The sequence below is a fragment of the Aythya marila genome, assembly GCF_965140915.1.
Source record: "Aythya marila genome assembly, chromosome: 1".
Lineage (NCBI taxonomy): Eukaryota > Metazoa > Chordata > Aves > Anseriformes > Anatidae > Aythya > Aythya marila.
In genome coordinates this window covers 62,195,035-62,215,416 of record NC_139042.1, presented here as the reverse complement: position 1 = coordinate 62,215,416, position 20,382 = coordinate 62,195,035, and the positions used below count along the sequence as shown (strand labels likewise).

Below are 20,382 nucleotides of genomic sequence, written 5' to 3'. Positions count from 1 at the left end.
ATTTATAGAACAAAAGTTTTTACTCCAGAATGAATGGAAAATATATTTATCTGCATGTTTCACTTAAAAACTGATTCATGATATAATTCCTTTTTCTTCTTCCACTTGTCTTATCTTCCAGAATGTGATATATTTCTAAAAAAAAAAATGGATTCTGATTCATAAGGATTCTGTTGCTATCTCTGTAGGCAGTATTCCAATATGCTTGAATCTCAGGTAGGCCATGGGATCTTCAAAGGCGTTCATTAGAATCCATGAGAGGAGAAGTACCAGAAAAGTTAGTTCTTATCTGAGTTGCATTCAGTGGGAAGCCCAGTAATGGTATATCAATTCACACAGGCAATTGCCCAACCCACGCCAGAAACTAAGTATATGAGTGCCAATTTTCTTCTGGAACTTTGATGGATATTGCCCAATTGCTTCACAACTGCCATTAAACAAGGATTGAGGGGCAGCAGTAATTATATTGCTGCTACAAATCTAAGGCTGTTTTAAAACGGGCAGCATAAGGCTCTGTACAGAAGGCTCTTATCTATTAATAATACACGCAATGGCTCAGTGGTATCTGAGAATTGCTTTGTACAGAAACTCTCTGGATTTTTTTTAATTATTTTTATTTGCTTAACAATGCCTTGAAAATGTGATTGGTATGAGATTATGTTGATCTGTGTTATAAAATGTCTTATCACTGATTTGTTAAAAGTTGAACATAGAACAACTCAATTTAAGTTTTACTGCTGATACAATGAATGATATTGATGCAGTGAAACAAAAGTATCTCTTTGTAGAGTTAAGTTACAAGCTAAAGGAAATCCATTACTTCAGAATTTAATTTCTGGTTTTAATTTGTCAGTATGTGTGAAAATCACTTAATGCAGGACTGGATGTTAGCATCCTAGAGTTTAATTTTCATCTTCCAAAGGATCTATATTATGTCTATATTCATGAACCCAGAAGTATATGCAATTCCCATGTTCATCTGAGTATCTCAGCTATGTCTTGACTTCACAGTGGAATCCAGCTGGGCATATTTCCATCTTCCCCTTTTCCTCCAGTGTCCTGGCTTTCATGCCAGATTAATACAAATGAGCAAACAGGATGCCTTGGTGTGGTTCTCCATGAGTTACAGACATAACAGCATACTTATTTCACCCTCCCCTGCATATGGCCTGTAAATTTCTCTGTATTTGTGCTCTTAGCATATATGTGTGGTTTCCAGAAGAGGGAAATATTACACAGCCTTAAATATTGAATGAGGCATAATTATTAAAGTTGGTATTCAAAATGTCTAAGTACCTAATATAGAAACTTAGGCTCCCTGTAGCCTCTCTCCAGTGGTGAAGGAGAAGGGATCCCTACTTAAAGAGTTACTGAGATTATATGCAAGGCTAGACTGAGGATGTTAACTTACATGTAGGTGCTCTGGTTATCCTTTGAAGTATTATCCATAAGCACATGGGGTCAGAGGTGTGATGAGAGTAGTAAGCTCAAAACAGTGGCTATGCCAATTTATTCTTCTCTGCTAAAAATAGTGATCTCCATCCTCAGAATGAAACAAAGTGTACAAACACACACGCCTGCACACATACACATACCTACACAGCCCCCAAACACACTCATAGTGTGTAGTGTATGTGTCTGTCAGAGAGACTTGAACAGGAATTGCTATAGTTAGTGGATTGGAGACAGGAGTGGGTACAGAGAGGCGTGTACTGCTGCTACAGTCTGCATGAAAGGCAGGAGTTCGTGTATTTGTGGACATATGTGTGTGTGGGTGTGCATATACTTACACCCTACCACTCACAATGTGTTCATTCAGTGCCTGTGCACTGATTTGGAATGACAGTACTGAACTGAAAGGGAATCTCATCTTCGCTGTAGCTTTCAGCAGATTTTATTTAACACTTTTTCACAGGGAATAAGGGATTCTTTGAATCATACACATGGAACTTGTTGTCTCCACAGAACTATTTCTATAGATTCATCAGCTGTTGTCCCCTACAAACACAGCAGTTTAACTGTGTGTCATCTGCTAAATTTAAATGTCAAATGGAGAAAAAAAAAAGTATGTAATAAATTCAGTTGTATGCTCAGTGAAACACCATCTCTAATCTGTTCTTCTTTCTTCTAGTGTGCTCGCTACGATAATGCCTTTGCTGCAGAAATTCTAATTGACAGAGGAGTAAATGTAAATCATCAAGATGAGGATTTTTGGACATCAATGCATGTAGCCTGTGCATGTGATAATCCAGATATTGTCCTGCTGCTGCTGCTAGTAAGTAAAGCAATCCAATGCATTGTGTGCTTGAAAAGGAAACAGAATATAACACCATGCAGTCTGAAACTGCTGTGTAAATGCAGTATATTACTAATCATGTCAGTGAAAGCATATATTTTGTGTTGTGTTCTTGACATTATTTTGGTGATCAGGATTTTTAGGTGGTGTATAGCAAGGCCTATATTTTCATGTTTTTAACAAGAATTCATTATGAATGTCATGTCAAGTCTTCCCTATCTCCTCCCTCTAGTCAGGAGCTTATATCTCTGATAAGCACTCAGTCCCAAATGGGATATTCAGATAATTTCTTTTCTCTTCTCCTTGTCACTTTCTGTTAAGGGCTGAGTTGGCAGACAATCTTATCAAAAACTCCTTCTTAAAAGCAAATATCCACTCAATTACACTCAGTATTCATAAAGAACTGTTTGTGGACATGGTCAAAAAGAGGCCAATTTCATATTTATCTAAACAACTTTGACTTTTTGAAGCAGAGTATACCAAATGTAGTAATAGATATGACATTCAGCCTTTGTAGAAAACAGCTTTGTTCTTGTTGTGCTTCCATTCCTAGGATTGCAGCCTTTAGTTTGACTTCAGGATATTAATGCAGCTGTTTGTCCTGGTTCATGTTATATTGCCCTTTAAAGCAGCGATGCTTAATTCACAGTCTGACTTAGTTTTCTAATCTATCTGCGTAATTTTAAAATTTGTATGTTCTTAATAGGTCACTGCAATTAGATCAGCATTTCTTAGTATACTCATAATGGTATTTCAATGTTACAGGTAAAGTTAAATGAGAAATGTTTTTGAAAGACTGTATACTTGATAATAGCTTTCATGGAATCACTTTGGGCGCTTGTCTAGTCCAACCCTCCTGCTCAGAGGAGGGCCAGCTACAGCAGCTTGCCCAGGACAAATAAGACACCAATCTAGGCAACTCACTCCTGTGTTTGACCATCTGCACAGAAAAACAAACAAACAAAACAAAAACCACATTTTTTCTTAGGTTTAAACAGAATTTCCTGTATTTTGGTTTGTGTCTATTACCTCTTGTCCTTTTAATAAGCACCAATGAGAATCCAATGGCTCCATCTTCTCTACCTTCCCCTCGAGTTTTTTTACATACTGATAATATCCCCGAGTCTTCTCTTCTCAAGAGTGGAGAGTCCAAGTTTCCTCAGCTTCTCCTTGTGTGATAGATGCTCCAGTCCCTTCATCATCTTTGTGACCTTTTGCAGGACTAACTCCAGTTATGTCCATGACTTTCATGTACTGGGAAGTCTGCAATCGGTACCTCACCAGTTCTGAGCTTTCACCAGTGCCTTGACCTGCTGGCAGTGCTGTTCAGGAAATCTTTGGTCCTCTTTGCCACAAAGAAGGAAATTGAGCTGCTGGAATATATTCAGAGAAGAGTAACAAAACTAGTGAAAGGACTAGAAAACAAGACATATGAGGAACAACTGAGGGAACTAAAGTTTAGTCTAGAGAAGAGGAGGTTGAGGAGAGACCTCATTGCTCTCTACAACTACCTGAAAGGAAGCTGCAGCGAGGAGGGTCTTGGTCTTTCTTAGGTTGCAAGTGATAGGACTTGAGGCAGTGGCTTCAAGTTGCTCCAGGGTAAGTTTAGATTGGATGTCAGGAAGAATTTCTTCATTAAAAGGGTGGTTAAGCATTGGAACAGGCAGCCCAGGGAGGCAGCCCAGGGAGGAGTCTCCATCCCTGGAGGTATTTAAGAGACATATGGATGTGGTGCTTAAGGACATGGTAATGTGTGGACTTGTAGTGTTAGGTGGATGGTTAGACTTGACGATCTTAAAGAACTTTTCTGACCTAAATGATTCTGTTACTCTACAGTCAGTATGTGAAGTAGCAACCACTGAGATTAATCTGGTAATTTACACCTTAAAGCTATTGTTTCAGGCTGTCTTGGCTACGTTTGATTTCTTTCTGAAATGCAGTTTTTCTTCCTTCTAGCACTTATGCTTCATTTTACAGAACACGGTAAGTCATACCCTGTACAAAATTAGCAAATAAATGAAAAATAAAATATTGTATTCAGTTCAGAATTAGTAATGCCTTCCCTCCTTTCATCTCAGTTCAGAATTCCTAAGTTTCAACCTTTATTTGAAATCAGAACAGGTAACCCTTGAAAGTTTTCCTTTACAGACTCTTGTTCAATCACACCAAATTGGAAAGAATTTCTGAATGTAAAGATTCTTCTGCAGAAATAATGTTGTGTCCCACATGAACATGTGTTGTGTTTTTAAAGTACTCTGACAGCTTTCATGAAAGATTTTTTTTGGTGTTTGTGGAGTATAGTGTATACTATTCAATTAGAGTGCCATCACAAGTAAACAGTCTTCAGTAGTCTTTAGTAGTAGAGAGGATAATCTTTTGACTTTGTTCAGGATGGTGAATTACATTAATATGATTTTGAGTTAATGACTGCTTACTTTAATGTAATGACATGTATCTGATGAAAGCATTGTAGCTACTACCTGCCCTTTTGGCTTCACCAAAATGACCTGGGCTTCACCAAAACCTTTGTTTTGAACCTGAAATTACTTTTACACTGTCCTGTGCTTCTTTTTTCCAATCTGTAAATTTGGTTTTAGCATTGATCTGCACCAGATCTTCTCTGGTAGACTCTTAGGATTCTGATGGCCTCTGAGGCTGCACCTGCTCTAGGAAACTGACAGGTGTCCATGACCATTCCTGGACCATGATCATCTGTAGTAGTAAAGTGTTAGAATGGCCTCTGGTATGAATTTGGCATGTGCCATTTAACTTCCTTCCAAACAACTCCCCAGCACAGTTTTGAAGCTGGAAAGTCCCAGGGTCCAGTTTGTATCCAGCAGTCATGATGTAGAGAGGCTAAGAGACTTTATTGCTCTAAACATAGTCCATTCGCTGCCAGCTGGCTTCAATGCCTGGAGTTTTCTCAGGTGCATGTGATTCAATGGTAGAGATACAGTTTTTGTCATACTTGGTCTCTTTGGAATGTCCACTTTCTCAGCTTTTCTATTACAATTGTAATTAGGTGCAGTAAATGTACAAGTATCATGTATAAATCTGACTTTCTGCTCTTAATGCTTAAAATTGTATTGCTTATCTAACTGCAGCTATCAAATAAATGTAGGTTTGGTAGGAATAGCTCATTCTAAACATTGTAACTACTCTTGGCAAATAAGAAATGCAATTTCCACAAGAGGATATTTTATCTTTTGTATTGCCTTGATCTGTTCTATGTACATACTTTTGAAGCCTGTGTTACCTTGAATTCTGTGTGTACTCCTAAATGTATAAGTTGATTAGAATGGAGAAGCTTGTCCATAACAACTCTTGTATTGCTATATGGGTAATTTTCAGAAATACCGGATACTATGCTGTTGTTGACATTAACAGGATCAGTTGTGCTGGATGTCTCTAAAAATTTCCCCTGCCTTTTTTTCTGCAAGCCCAGTCTAATAAAAAACAATTAAGTATTTCTATACAGGGTTATATCCAAAATTATTTTTCAGCCTCCATCATTTGAATGTTGTTTGATTTAGTCCCTGTTTATTACAAGCTGTCTTCTGAAGGTTCAGAATATCTTCTGTTAACTTGGAATAAATAGGACATCTTATATCTTAAGGTTTCAGTAAGCAGGGTTACATCCATATGGATTTTTACATTTACTATTGGAATTTTCTATATTATTTGCAATAACTGCTAATGAATTTGCCCACCTTCTAGGTGGACAACACTTTCTAAGGCAAAATTTCCTTGACCATGTAAATAATAACTTTATACTCTTTGCTCAGGGATGGGAATAATAAATGGAGTACTATGGCAGAGAAAGAGAATTATTCTTAGGTAAGCAGTAGTTTTTGAACTGTGACATTAATGCTGTCTTTAATAATATTTGACAAAGTGAAAATGGAAATTGGGGTTGGAGGGAAGTATTTTTCACAACCCTGAACTGTCTTTGTGTGAGCATTTGATATTAGAAATTACTTTGCCTTGAGGTTGCGGTGTTTCATGGGCCATGTCTAATGTGTAGCATGAGCCTGGATAATGCTAATATGAGCCACAGGCAACTTCTATTATGCCACAAATTTTAGCTGGAAGAATAAATAATACTTCATGTGCCCTCATGAATTACTTTCAGATAAATATTTCTTCTGGATTGACTTTATAACCTGGACAATACTATATTATCTGTTTTAAAGATGTGAACTAAAATATAACATCATGGTCCTTAAATGGAGACCTGTGCAAATTCTAATTCCTGCCAAACTGTCATACTGACCAGTGGAGGTTTCCTCACAGAGGGTTTCAAAATGTTTCTCAAAGGGAAAATAGAAAAAAATGAACATGGAGTATATATAGATTGCAGAAGGCCATCAATGAAGACTTAATTAAGCATACCCATTTTGTGATTATATCCCACTTTCATGATTCATGTCTTCACGTACCCTGGCTCAGCCAGGATAGTGACGTATCTATCATCAGTTTAGCTGTGGTAACTCACTGTTTCTGTCCAAAGACAAAGCTCCTTAGCTGAAATGTCTTTTCCTGAAAGCTAGGAGGGGCTGTAGGTGTTTGTAATGCCATCATCTGCTGTCATTTCCTACTGGATCCCTACTGAGATTGTGGCATGTTTGGGGAATACATGCAGATGAAATGCTTGAAGCAATTTCCTTCCTCCCCAACATTTACCCAAGGTGCTTTAGCTTTCTGGGGAACGTATTTATGTCTTCTCCATTTTGTAGCTGTCAGCAAGGGAGGACACTGGGCAGTTCAGAAAGGAAATATATCCTAGTCTGCTAAATAGTCAGCCACTGAAGAACTTGCCCCGGGGCAGCTGCTAGCACACAAGGATCAAAGGTAATCCGGAGAGGTCTGGTTGCCATACATGCAAATGAGGTGGTAAAGGTCAGACTCATCAATCCTCGCATGGCAGCATCAGGGTTGGGGGTTTCCCTTGGGGTAGGGGACTGTTTCTGTGGATGTTGTAATGCAGGAGGCTTCCCTAGCAGGTTGAGGAGAGTGCTGAAGGGACTTCCATTTAAGAACAAAGATGCATAGGTTTACGTACATTTGTGCTCAAACGAGGTCTCCAAAAGAGCATGAAAAGCAACCAGATGGTATTAGAAGCGTCTGCTCTGTCTTGCCATGCTGCCTTTTGAATGCTCAGGTTGGGACATGCTGACAGCAGTTCTGTCCGGTTGGGGTGTGTTCCTTTTCCATCATCTCAGGATGCATTGCAACGCTGTGTTTTGCATTAATTTTTGGTACCAGTGTTTGTATTGAATTGAAATACTAGCTAAGATTTGCCATTTAATATTCAAAGAGTTACAGAATGCCTAGACACTGGTACTTGGATAGTGTGTGTGCATTGCTAGATGGAGGAAGGTATTTAGTCCACTCTGTAAATGGCTCTAAATTTACACTGATATCCCTTGCTTGCAGTGTAATTATTCCTCCACATCACATACTTTCTAGCTCCACATATTTGTTTGACACTTAAAAGCAGTTAAAACTTCATTTGTGTACTATTCAAATTTTCACCTTACATAGTAGCATTAATACTGCTGCAATTCAGTAGATTAACCTTAGCTACTCAAACAGTAGGGAATAAAAATATCACTGTGTAGAACTGTTTTTTTTTTTTTTTTTCTTTTCCTCATTTTCATTTTCTTCATCTTCATTTTTCTTCAGCCTGACAGTATTTTTAATTATTATGAATTCTGTGCTCTAAGAATCAGCCCTGGATCATTAAAAAGGCAAAGGAGGTCAAGTTGTTCAGAGGCCCCACTTCCTCCACTGTATTCCCTGCCAGAAAGCATTTGAAAATTAAATGAAAAAATATAATGGATCAAATTCTGTTTTGTGCCTGTGCAATTCTATGATTATTTTTTTTATTTGGATCCTGACCCACTCTTTTCTCTCTGCTTTTGAAACATGGTGTTTAGGTCCTTATTAAAAGGTTCACAGTCAAGTTGAGCTCCTATGTTTAGTTCCTTTTGTGAGACAAAGTATGTCTGTGTTATGAACTGTAAGTATATTTATGACTTACTGCTACATTTTAATTTCAGAGCATGTCATGGATAATTCATCATTTAGCTGTACTGTTGGACTCACACATAACATTGGTAGTTATGACTATTTTTTTCAGTACATCTTTGGTATTATTTTATTTGTGGAGGGTGTCTTTTCCTTTCTCTCTTCCCCATTCCTAAATAGTCATGGAATTGTTTTACATTGACTGACCTAAAGTTAAGAGCAGCAGAAAAAACAAACCAAAAAACAAAACAAAACCAAACAAACAGAGCAGGTGAGAATTCATTTTTATAGTGCAATTTACTTTATTTTGCTATCATCAGGAGTCACCTTTTAGTGGGCAACATGAATGTAATATTTTTCACCCTCTAATGCAGATCTTGTCAAATGACACTAGGAAGGTGAAGACAGTATTCTAGTGTTTGTACAGTGCTTTGTACAGTGGAGATTTATTCTTTCTTTGACCTGAAGGCATTACTGCAATAAACATGGCAGTTAATTAACTAGAATGGCAGAAAGCGATACTACATCCTCAGGAATTTTTACATATAGATAAAGGAAAATTGAGGAGTAGAAATACATTTTTAATATATCCTTTTTACAGACGTTGCTAGGAAAAGCAGATCTAAGTGCTGCCCGCCAGCCAATTAAATGTCTTTCTTCACGTGAAGAAAGACATTTAAGCTTTTTGGAAAATAGAGCCAAAGCACAAAATTCAATTCAGGCACAGAAAGCTACAAATGCAGTTTATAAACCACAAAAAACGAGGCTGAATATTTTTGTCTGTCTCTCCTTCTCAAGAACTTAGGAAAATCTGTGCTCAGCAGCATGAAAAAGGGAGTTATACTTGAATCATGAAGTCACCAACAGTAGATGAACAAGTGTTGGGGTATTTGAATTTGTCCTGGTTTCAGTTAGCACAGAATTAATTTTCTTCCTAGTAGCTGGTGGAATGCTGTGTTTTGGCTTAGGATGAGAAGAGTGCTGATAACACCCCGATGCTTTAATTGTTGCAGAGCAGTGCTTATACTAAGCCAAGGACATCTCAGCCTTTGCTCTGTCCTGCCAACGGGCAGGCTGGGGGGTGCAGTAAGAGCTGGGAGGGGACAGACCCAGGACAGGTGACCCAAACTAGCCAAAGGGGTATTCCATACCATCTGACGTCATGCTAAACAATATATAGGTGGCTAGCCGGGGGGAGGGGGCCGGACTGCTCGGGGTTAAGCTGGGCATCGGTCAGCGGGTGGTGAGCAATTGCATTGTGCATCACTTGTTTGTACATATTATTAGTAGTAGTACTATTATCATCATTGTATTATTATTATTATTATTATTATTATTATTATTATTATTATTATTTTCCTGTCTTATTAAACTGTCTTTATCTCAACTCACGGGCTTCACTTTCCATTTCTCTCCCCCGTCCCAGAGAGGGAGGGGGGAGGGTGAGCGAACGGCTGCGTGGTATTTAGCTGCCAGCCGGGTTAAACCACGACAGAATTGTATAATGCTATTGAGTTTATGCAGTCATTTGAAAGCATTATTCAGTAGTTTGCATTGTGATTTCAACTAGAGACTTGAATTTATTTATTTATTTTTAATAAGCTACATAGCTCTCTCTTATACTTTTTAGCAGTGTCTATTCCTGCTTTGGCTTTTTCTAGCCTAGCCTATTGCTCAAACTGTAGGTCTATGACATACTCCTTCAACTACTTCACTGTATTTTTTAGCATCTCTGTGTTACCTAGTAGGTTGTCTTCCTTTGTCCTTGTTTTCATGGGTTCTCAAATTTCTGCCAGAGATTCTGAGAAGTATTTTGGTGCACAGATGGTGTTCCCAGGAGGTGCTGGGTCTTCTAGGCCACCAGAACACAAAACAAACAGTAGAGTATGTGGAGTGTGGAGCTTGTTAGGGAAGAGGTGGGATGGAAGGTGTTCACAGTTTCTGTCTCATCACAAGGAGCCAAGGTACTAGAAAGGCAGTATTTAAGGCCCTGCAAGGGTAGATAGTGCTTTCTGCTTCCTTGGCTTGTGCTTGAGGTGTGCCATGCCTTACAGGCCATGCATGGAAACATCTAGTGATGTTGTTTATTAGAGGTGGATGGAAGCTGTTTTTATCATCCTTAAGAGTGGTGCTAAGCAAAAGTCTGTCTGTGGGAGCAGTAGAGCTGTGTCTGTATTCTTGTGACCTGCAAAGGATATGAAGTCATCTGGGAAAGATAAGATTCTCCACACTTGCTTGTTTGTCCTCATCTTAATGTGACAAGAAGGAATTTAAATGTGTAACTTGTAAATCGTTGATTTTACTTCTTAATCTTCTCACTTGTCAGAGTTCTGAGCTATTTGGATTTTCAGTGCAATTTAGGCAATCAGTAGAATAAACCTATTATGGAAATTTAGCTTTCTCTATATTGAAACTTAATGATTCTACAAAAGGATCATTATGTCGTGCATAAAGGAAAGAATACAGAGGAAGCTACAGAGGAGGTGCCATTAAACAGAATGTGATTATACAAGCTCAAACTCGGCCACTTGAACAATTCAGTTCTTACAAAACATACAGTAAAGTAAGTACTATGTAAAATTTTATAGTTCTCATCCCAAAGCCCCCTAAGTGCAGTGGGCTATTGAAGATAGCAGGGCACCATCCTCTGAATATTTTTCTGGGTATACTTGAATGACATCTATCAAAGTGCCGTGGACTGCCCTGACACTGTTCATCGTGTCAGGTTAGATAGGATTCTGCTTTTGTAAGGGGCTTTTGGAAACTTATTTAAATGCTTTCCACCACTGCTGCCACACTTTGGCTGACAGAATTAGAAATGAGTATATTCAATTACTCAAATCCGACTCCCGTACTAGTAGTCCTAGATGAATGTTTTAAATTTGATTGCCTCTTCATGTATGCAATTTATTGGTTATTTCATCCTTTCCTTTTTTAACCCTGACTTTCTTGATAGACCTTTTAATATGTTCTGTAGGATGCTTTCTTTTGCTTTTAATTTAAAAAACCCTTTTATATGTAGCTCTTGCCAAATCAGATATGGGTCTACTGGAAAAGAAATACAGGAGAAAAGTTACTGGTGGGAGTAGGAAGGAAGTCTTATGGACTACAACTCTCTTTTCCTCATTCCCATGCAGTTGGTATGGCATGTATCTCAAGGCATTTAATCAGAGAGCAGTTGCATAGTTATTTTGCCCTTGTTCTTTGCAGCTGCATCAGACTGTTTTAGCAAGCAGAGACGAATGATGACAATGTCATTAGCTTTAGAACTTAATGAAAGATTTTTATCTTTCATAGTTTCAGAAACAATTAAAGCAGAATAAACAATTGCTTCCTCAAAAGAAAGTAATTCTGCCCTCCCACTCAGTCGTGCTCAATATTATTTCTCCTTTGTGTCAATATAAAAAGGAAATGTAATGAAGGCACAATGAGCAGTAGAGTTGGGAGTGAAACTGTGGATACTAGTTTAAAGTATAACATGGCCTAAAAGAAAATGATTTTCTCGGTTTCTAGAGACAGTTATCAATATCTAGCAGTTGTAAAAAGCTTTAAATGCATTTATTTTTATATATATATATATATATATATATAAAAGCTGTGAGTATCTCTCTAAATATTTCCTCGCTTGCAGTCTGCAGAGGCTAGCAAATGTGTGATGAGTGTGGGAGGGACCTTCTAGAAAGCGTGTACTACTGACTTACTGCCTTTAATCGTTGCTGACAGAGAAGTAAAAGCTGATTGAGCTAGGATAGAACTAATCTAGGCAAAGGCTATTAATGAGCCGCTGAACACCAGATGGCAACACTCAGGGGAAGCTGTAGCTTCTCCTTTAAGACTGAGAAAAAGGGATGAAGGTAGCTAGTGATGCAGCACTAAAGGTGGCCCAAGGAGAGAAAAGAACAGGAAACCAAATGGATACAGAGGCTTTGGAAAGCATTTTGTCCTTGAGTGTTATCTTGGGAAGTATTTATGTAAGAAAGACTGCTTGGTGGAGTGAATTCATCAAAGAGGGAATCCAAGGCTTATCACAGAGAGATATGAAGATATTGTAGAAGAGAAGTGAAAAACAAACAAACAAACAAACAAACAACACCAAACAGATAAAGAAAATACTTCCATAGGTCTGTCAACATGAAAACATGGAGACTGACCAAGAAAGGTGCTAAACAAGGGATATGAGTATATTGTAACATGATCATAAGGAAAGGATGAAAGAAGTGACCAGCTGCTGCTGAAGATGTAGATTTTAGGAAAAGATTTTCTTAGAACTACTTAAAAGATGTGATGTCAAGAAAGAATAAAAGCATCTCATCAGAAGAGAGGAATAAGTGATGGAGATAGCTCTAGTAAAAGCATAAGGATAATGTGATGAGAGAAGAAAAGCATCATTCCAATGCTTTGGAATGGAATCAATGGAATCAAATGGAATGTTCCATTGACAGAAGAAATAACCAATGACTAATGTACATGATCAATGACTAATGTACATTGGTACTAACCAATGATAATGTACTATAAACCTGCAGTTTATAGTACAAAGAATGCTAAAGCAAGTCGTAAGTTAAAGTCTTATTCCACAGGAAGGAGTCACAGAAATTAAAACCTGTGCTCAGAGATTAGACATGTTTTTATGTCTGAAGAGTCTGTAAATGCTTATTGGATGGCTAGAAATCACCAAGAAATCTGTCGACAACAGTTAGAGAATTGAATGGTTCTGGCTGAGAGGTCACAGTTAAAAGTATTGCTTGCTAGCAGAAACATCACGAATGATAGGAACTGGCTGACAGTAACACTACTTAACACTGATTATTGATGATACAGAACATAGCACAGTTAAAAGAAGATGGCAGAACTTCTTATCTTACCTAGACAAACAACTTATTTATCTTTTAAAAGAGGAAAAAAGCATGAAGAATAAGCAAGGATTTATTTGCCAGTAAAAATTTACAAGTTAAAATTAGAAGTTGCTGGCCTAGACTGGGGTCTGGCTATTCTTTAATGCATTTGGGGCTGGGAATAAGGGATCAGTCTAACAGGAGACATGTTTTTAAACAAAAATGGAAAAAACCCCTCCCCACCTCCAGGTGTTGGCAGAAAGTACCTGGATTTTGATTTTGGCAAATGTTGGGAGTGGAGGGGAGAGTGGACTTAAAACAGTGCTAGTACCAAGCAGATATGTGTAGTTTGCAGTTCTTAGCCTCAGAGTGTTTCCAGAAAATAAAAAATCTTGGAGGTAAAAGAGAGCCTAGAGACTGAAGATGATCTTGAGGAAAACACAACAATATGCACAAATTGCTCCTCATATCATGAAAAATAACACCCCCATTTTGGGTTGGAGTACATCAGGACAAGTATGCCAAGATGTGGACTACATACACAAAGATGGGGAATTTTGGATCAGCTTCACTGAAATTCTCTTGGTCCCCAAACAAAGGGTATGAAGGAATGACAAGATAATGAAAATCAACATCTGGCTTTTGATCTTCAGTGAACATAGACTTGTGCTATGGAAAAGATGATCTGGGAATGTTCAATCACTGGGAGATATTTGTGGGAGGTGAGATTTATTGCTTATGCCAGGTGGCCTCTGCTTGAATCAGTGACACGATTACCCTGTTAGTGGTTCTTATGAAATAGCTAGGGAATATGAGGAAAACTGTTATTTAAATTAGAGAATGGAAAAACTGCCTGGTAGTTGAGAACTTGGTAGCAACAAGACCAGCTTTTTGCTACCAAGCCTAGCTTTTGAGAGAGAAACTATGGGGCTGGGAGTTCCTGAGATTTCTTTAGGATTGGTTGTACAATGTTATTTTATTTAAGGCTTTTGGTGATAACTTTGAAAGGAAAAATACAAGTATGATAATGAAATCTACAAGACAAAGATGCAATGCCTTGTCAGAGTAGATGAGGATTAGAAAGTCATGCTGAAAGAATAGGATATCTTTGAAAGCTTCAGTAATAAAAGTAAGGGTGAAATGTACAAAATACAAGGTCATGTTCTGAGTAACAGGCACTTCTGAAATACACTTGGGAATCATCAACTGGAAACAGCAAAGAAAGAGAAAGATCTTAGAGCTTTAGTCAATTGCAAGATGATTATAAATTACAAATATGTAGCTTCCAATAGGGAAAAGAGATTCCTGGATCAGTCAAAATGAAGATGTTTCCAGTAGAGAGGGGAATGCATTATTGCGTTGCACAAAGAATGGCAGCCCACAGTTAACTGTGTACAGCCATATTCAAGAATGGTAAATTGTACCACGGAAAACTGCAAAGATAAACAGGGAATTAGGCTATCTTAAGGGAAGAGGCTAAAAATAACCGATTTGTTTAACAAGCAAACAAACAAGAGCAACAAAGTCTGAGACAGAGAGGTTGTGAAAACTTGCTGTAAATATATCAGGTTGGTTAAAAAGAGCTATTGAAGCCTGAGGTTACTGCTGGCATGAAAGCAAATGATTATAAAATGTCCACAAATTAATATAAGATGAAAATTAACTGTTTTGAATGTTAAGAAACTTAGGTGAGAAAACAGCATTACATGCAGGAATAATAAGGAAGAAACAAACAAACAAACCTAATTGCTCTAAAAACAATCTTAAAGTTGTGAATGAGATTATATGTTATGTTTTTACCTGCATTAGGGAAGTAGTGCCTCAGGAGATCCATTCTAGTATTACATTCCCACATGACATCTGTTCAGAGGGCTGTGTAGATATAATTATGCTGGTTGTGTGCTTAAAATAATAATGTAACATGTGGAGGATATTAAAAACTATACTTGTGCAAACGACAGCAAATAAAGTTTTGTGGTAGATATTTGATGACTTAGATTGTGGCTGAATTTCTAGGGCATGAGAACAGGCAGGAGAAGAGTTCACGGAAAAAGCTCAGAAACTGTTTTCAAATACTTGGAGAGAAAATGCATAACAGGCAAAAAAAATAGAAGAAAAGAAACCTGAAGGTCACAAAAGGTCAGATGCATTGTTACTGATAGTAAGCTGAGAATGATATTTATATCTGTAATTAATTGTTTGCCTCGGCAGTATTTGTAAGAGAAACTGCAGTGCAGACTGGTTCATAAACCCAAATATTGTCCCAGTGGGGGTATGAAAAAGCAGACATATGAGAAATATGCCAGTGAAGGCACTTGATTAATCAGAGAAATGATTAAAGCAAGAGTCACAAAGAAAAAAGTGTATTAGGACAGTCTTTTGTGACATTTGTTTGAAATTATTTAACAGTTCCTGTTGTGTTCCTCATTCCTACTGATTTCCAGGTTTTGCCAGAAGGTGTGTAATATTTGGAAATGGAAAAAAATAAATAAATTTGTAAGGTCTAGTGCAATGGTCTTCAAAGTGAGGTGCCTATATTGATACAATGATGTGTAGGAAGAAAATATTAGAACTTCCACTTATATTTTATCTAAAAAAAAAAAAAGAAAAAATTAAGCTTTACTAATATTTAATATTTATTGATGCTGGCACCCTCATCCTGTCTGTATCTCAGAGGGTCCCATTTCATGTACAGTATGCGGGGTGTCCTGGGGGAAGAGTGGGTGCTCCTCAGCGCAGTGGTGTTGACATGATGAGTGATGATGGTACCATCACTTGTACATTGACTTGCGGTGTGTTGTGCTTTACAACACATACAACACATTTGTGTGTGCCCAGCTAAGTGGATTTAGGGATTATATTATCTATTTTTAACTAAACTAACACTCACAAAATAGTCAAGGGCTTAAAAAGATTCCTGCAAAGAAACCAGGGGTTGAAGCTAATTCTGAGCAAATGAACATGAAAATGGCAGAGCAAACACTTCTACGCCTAGTATGCATGAACTTCATCAGACACATTACGAAGTAGAAACAAAGCTGATCTAATCAGATCTGATCGATGATGTTTAAAGTCATGTTGTACCCAATAGAGCACTTTACAAAATTTCACTGAACTTAATGAGAAATCTTTAAAAGCCTCCAGTGAGGTTTCTTATTTAATAGCGAAAGACAAAAAGCCACATACCACTTGTTCTTCCTGTTGCAGTAAAAATGGCTGGAGTGGTACAGAGAAAACAACATGGAGACAAATTCTAAAATGCACGCCTTTGTCAGCAGATATTGTTGGAAGACATATAAAAAAAAAAAAAAAAAACATGCTGCATGTATTAGAACAAATTATGTAGGTGGTTTGCTATGAAATTTCCTGAAAGTAAATGTCTTTTGACATGCTTCAGCTTATGGTATTTGCCAGATTCTGTTCAATAATGAAATACACAAAGAGCTATTTTCTTTTGGCCCAATAAAATAAAGATGTGCCAGAGGAGATATATTCTCAGCAGTAAATAACTTTAATAAAAATTGTTCTTCTTGCTTGTAAAAGAAGAACAAAACAACCTACTTTCTGTTGGGTTTACATGGCAATGTTTTAGTAGTGGGGAGGCTGCAGGGGTGGCCCCTGTGAGCAGAACCCAGCAGCTGCCCCATGTTACATCAGAGCCAGCTCCATCTGGCTGCAGAAGGGACCCACTGCTGGCCAGAACCAAGCTATAGGTGATGCTGGTTGGGCCTCTGGAAGAGCAGATCTAAGAAAGGGGAAAAAATCTGCTGGGAAACAGCAGCTGGGAGATAGGAGTGAGAACCAGCCCTGCAGACCCCAAGGCCTGAGCAGAAAGAGGGCAGGAGGTGCCCCAGGTGCCGGAGCTGAAGTTCCCTGCAGCCTGTGGGGAGGCCCCTGGTGGAGCAGTTTGCTCCTGACAGATGAATCCCATGGTACGGAGCCGTGTGGGAGCAATTCTTGAAGAGCTGCTGCCTGTGGGCAGCCCCCACAGGCTCAGTTCAGGAAGGACAGCATCCCATGGGAGGGACCCCACGTGGAGCAGGGGCAGAGAGTGACCATGAAGGAGCAGCTGAGACAAAGTGTTAGGGACTAACCGCAGCCCCAATACCCCTGCACCATTCGGGGGGAGGAGGTAGAAGAGGGTGGGTGGGGGGCAAAGTGATTGTAGTTTGCTTTTAGTTTCTCACTGTCTGTAGGCAATAAATTACATTTCGCTGTACTGCATCTGTTTTGCCTGTGATGGCAATTGATGAGTGATCTCCCTGTCCTTATCTCAACCCAGGAGCTTTTTTTTCATCATATTTTCTCCCCCGTTCCCTTAAGGAGGGGGAGTGAGAGAGCAGTATGATGGAGGTTAGTTGCCCATCAGTGTTAAAGTGCAACACCTATACAAACTCTTATATCTGTACACTGAAAATACTTGGAAACAATTTCCTAATCTGTTTATAAATCTTCCAGAGAATGAGTTGCAGTGGCCTTTGAACTCATTCGTTAACAATAAAAATGCAACATCTTTAATTTATAAACAAATAAATATACATATTTTGGGGCAACATATGCAGGATTTTTTCACTGATAGGAGTGGCACACAGTCAAATAGTTTGGAAGCCACTGGTCTAGTGATTACAGCAGTGGCCTGGGATGTGAAAGACCTAGAATAGTATCGTGCATTGTATGTCTTTACTGTCTAGGACACTACTGTCAACTTAGTGTGAAGGTCATCCATCTGTAAATCTATGCCTCCACCATCCCTGCAGGAGTAAGAAAAGGTTGCATTTGTCCTTTCATTTAGGCACGCCTGCAGAATATGAAATATTTATATGACAGATAAGACTTCTTCAGTTCCTTCTTTCTGCTACCTTCCTTCAATAATTAATCAGGTTATTCACCCTAATGAGCCAGAAACCTATTTCTAATCTTTGAAATCTCTCACCATCACCCTTCTCCTGAAGCTAAGAAAGAAACTAGCTCACAGAAAATGAATGAACCTTGCAGCATCTCCAAAATTCCAATAAAATGGAACTATAAGAAGGATGTCAGGTGTGATTCCCAGACCAGAGGGATCTGATCAGATACTGTTCTCTGAAAAAAAAAAAAAAATGGAGAGAGGAATATTCCTTCAGGTAAGTTGATACCATGTTACTTATATAGGCAGAGCAATCCTGCAGTGTTCCAAAATAAAAATCCCAAACAACCCATACTCGCAATCTGTCCTTCCTTAAAATCGTGCATGGCTTTTCGTGTGTTTTCCTTTTGGAAATTGGAATGAAACTTCAATACAGTATATTTTGAAATAGAAGGGTTTGGGAGCATGAACCTATGAAAAAAAGAGCACTCAAATGAGTCTTATAAATTCTTGAATTAGTGAGTGAACTGGAAAGGGAAAATGCAGAACTAGTGCAATTTATCAAAAAATCAAGGGCCACTTGTCTTGATATGCCACTCTAAAGACTGATGTGTGAAGTCATTGGAAAGGAAACTGCTGCAGGAAAAACTGGCTTACGTATTGAAAGCAGATGGTTTAGGTAAATTACAACAGTGCAGGGTTAGCAGAGGTAATAAATAAGGTGACATGAGGGTCAGTAAAAGCCTCATGTTTGCACATGTTTGTGAAGGGTTGTCATAGAATAGGAAATATGCTATCAAATACTATAACAGAAAAAATACTGACTTTTCAAATTTAGAATAATTGGTGTAGACTATATGAAAAAGTAGGTAATTCAGTTCAGTGCAGAACAGTGTAAATTAATGAGAATGATACACATAATGAAGTGTGGAGTTGAAGATATGAAGTAAAAAATAGTGAAAAGTTGCAGATTTTTTTTTTTTTTTTGGTTTTGCTAATGAGCTTGGAAGAGATGTGGCTGCTGTTTGCAAGGATGAAAGCCTAAAAGGATGTTGGAAAATATGTATAAGCTGGAATATGAAACTACAGGAAAAAAATGGCTCTAGAAAATTTCTGAATCACAGCTGCAGCTTCAGCTATGCAAAAATCTAACAAATCAGTTGCTTTCTTTTTTCTTTTTTTCAAATTAATCTCATTGGAAACTATGATATATTGCAAACCAATTAAACATTGTAAATATCATTTTTCCAAAATCTTAAAAAAAATGGAAAGTACTTGTTGAATTAAATATTGCAAGATTACTGCATTTCTTGGGAAGAAGGATGTTCACAAAAATTAGGAGACATTGGAAATTGACAAAATGTATTTTAGGGGATGAAGAAGACCAGAGAATCCTTAGGGAATTATTATGGACAAATATTGCAGGGCAAGATGATAAGATGCTAGATGCCTTTAAATTCATTATTGACTGCCAAGATTATACTATATGAACATGGTTAAAAAAATCTGTTAAAACACAGATGGGCTACATAAATTTATGTCTTTAAAAGTATTTATTTCAAATTTGTATAAAATTCTGACATTTTTCCAATATGTGAATTAACTGATTGACTGTACTTTATGCAAATAAGCCTGGAATCCTATGGCTGCTTAATAAATAAATGACAGCTGTGGTTATGCTTGTGTTGGTAGAAATGGCAGGTATATGTTTTCCTTTTCATATAATCAATGTGAAAATTTGGCATGGGATGTGAATTTCTTCCATGACTGGTTCAGAATACTGCAGTCCCATGAAGCAAGTTATTACTTTTTAGGTGTGGAAGTTTTTGATACATGCTATACTGCTGTACTTCATTCACTACAAAGGCACAGGAAAAGTTATAGGGTATCCTGCTTGTCTGGCAAGTTCTCTAATCACGCTCTGGTATTCTCAGAAGCCAGTTCTTCTGTATGAAGATGACTGGCATACTAAACTGTTTACATACAGTCGGTGTTTTGCACAATGACTTGTTTGTAGAGTGTATAGATTTAATTACTAACCAGCAGGACAGCGTCACCCTGAGTACAGATTAAGCTGCTATAGAGTCCCTACCCTCTACACTTGGAATATGTTGATGTTATCAGTCAACACAATGAACATCTCATAACAGAAATGCAAATTAACCGGGTTAAATTAGCGTTTTTGTACTCTTAGTTCCTGGCGTGAAATGAATGCATTTATCTTTGCAGAAACTATGCACTGTACACAGCTATCATTTCTTATGTACTGTTTAATCTCTTGATTCTTATACCAGATGTTTATTTTTTTTTACTTTATGTGTATGTATGATAATATAGACTTTGTTGTTTTCTTTTCATCAGTAAAATGGTAATAT

At 37.8% G+C, this 20,382-nt stretch overlaps 1 protein-coding gene across 1 annotated transcript in view; it reads left to right on the top strand.

Moving 5' to 3' along the window:
• The window catches only part of MYO16 (myosin XVI), a gene marked incomplete at its 5' end in the record, with an annotated part of 305,366 nt that overhangs the window by 47,132 nt on the left and 237,852 nt on the right, over window positions 1-20,382 (top strand). The window contains 1 exon segment of the mRNA XM_082751937.1: window positions 2,132-2,275. Coding sequence (XP_082608063.1) covers window positions 2,132-2,275 — 144 coding nt within the window.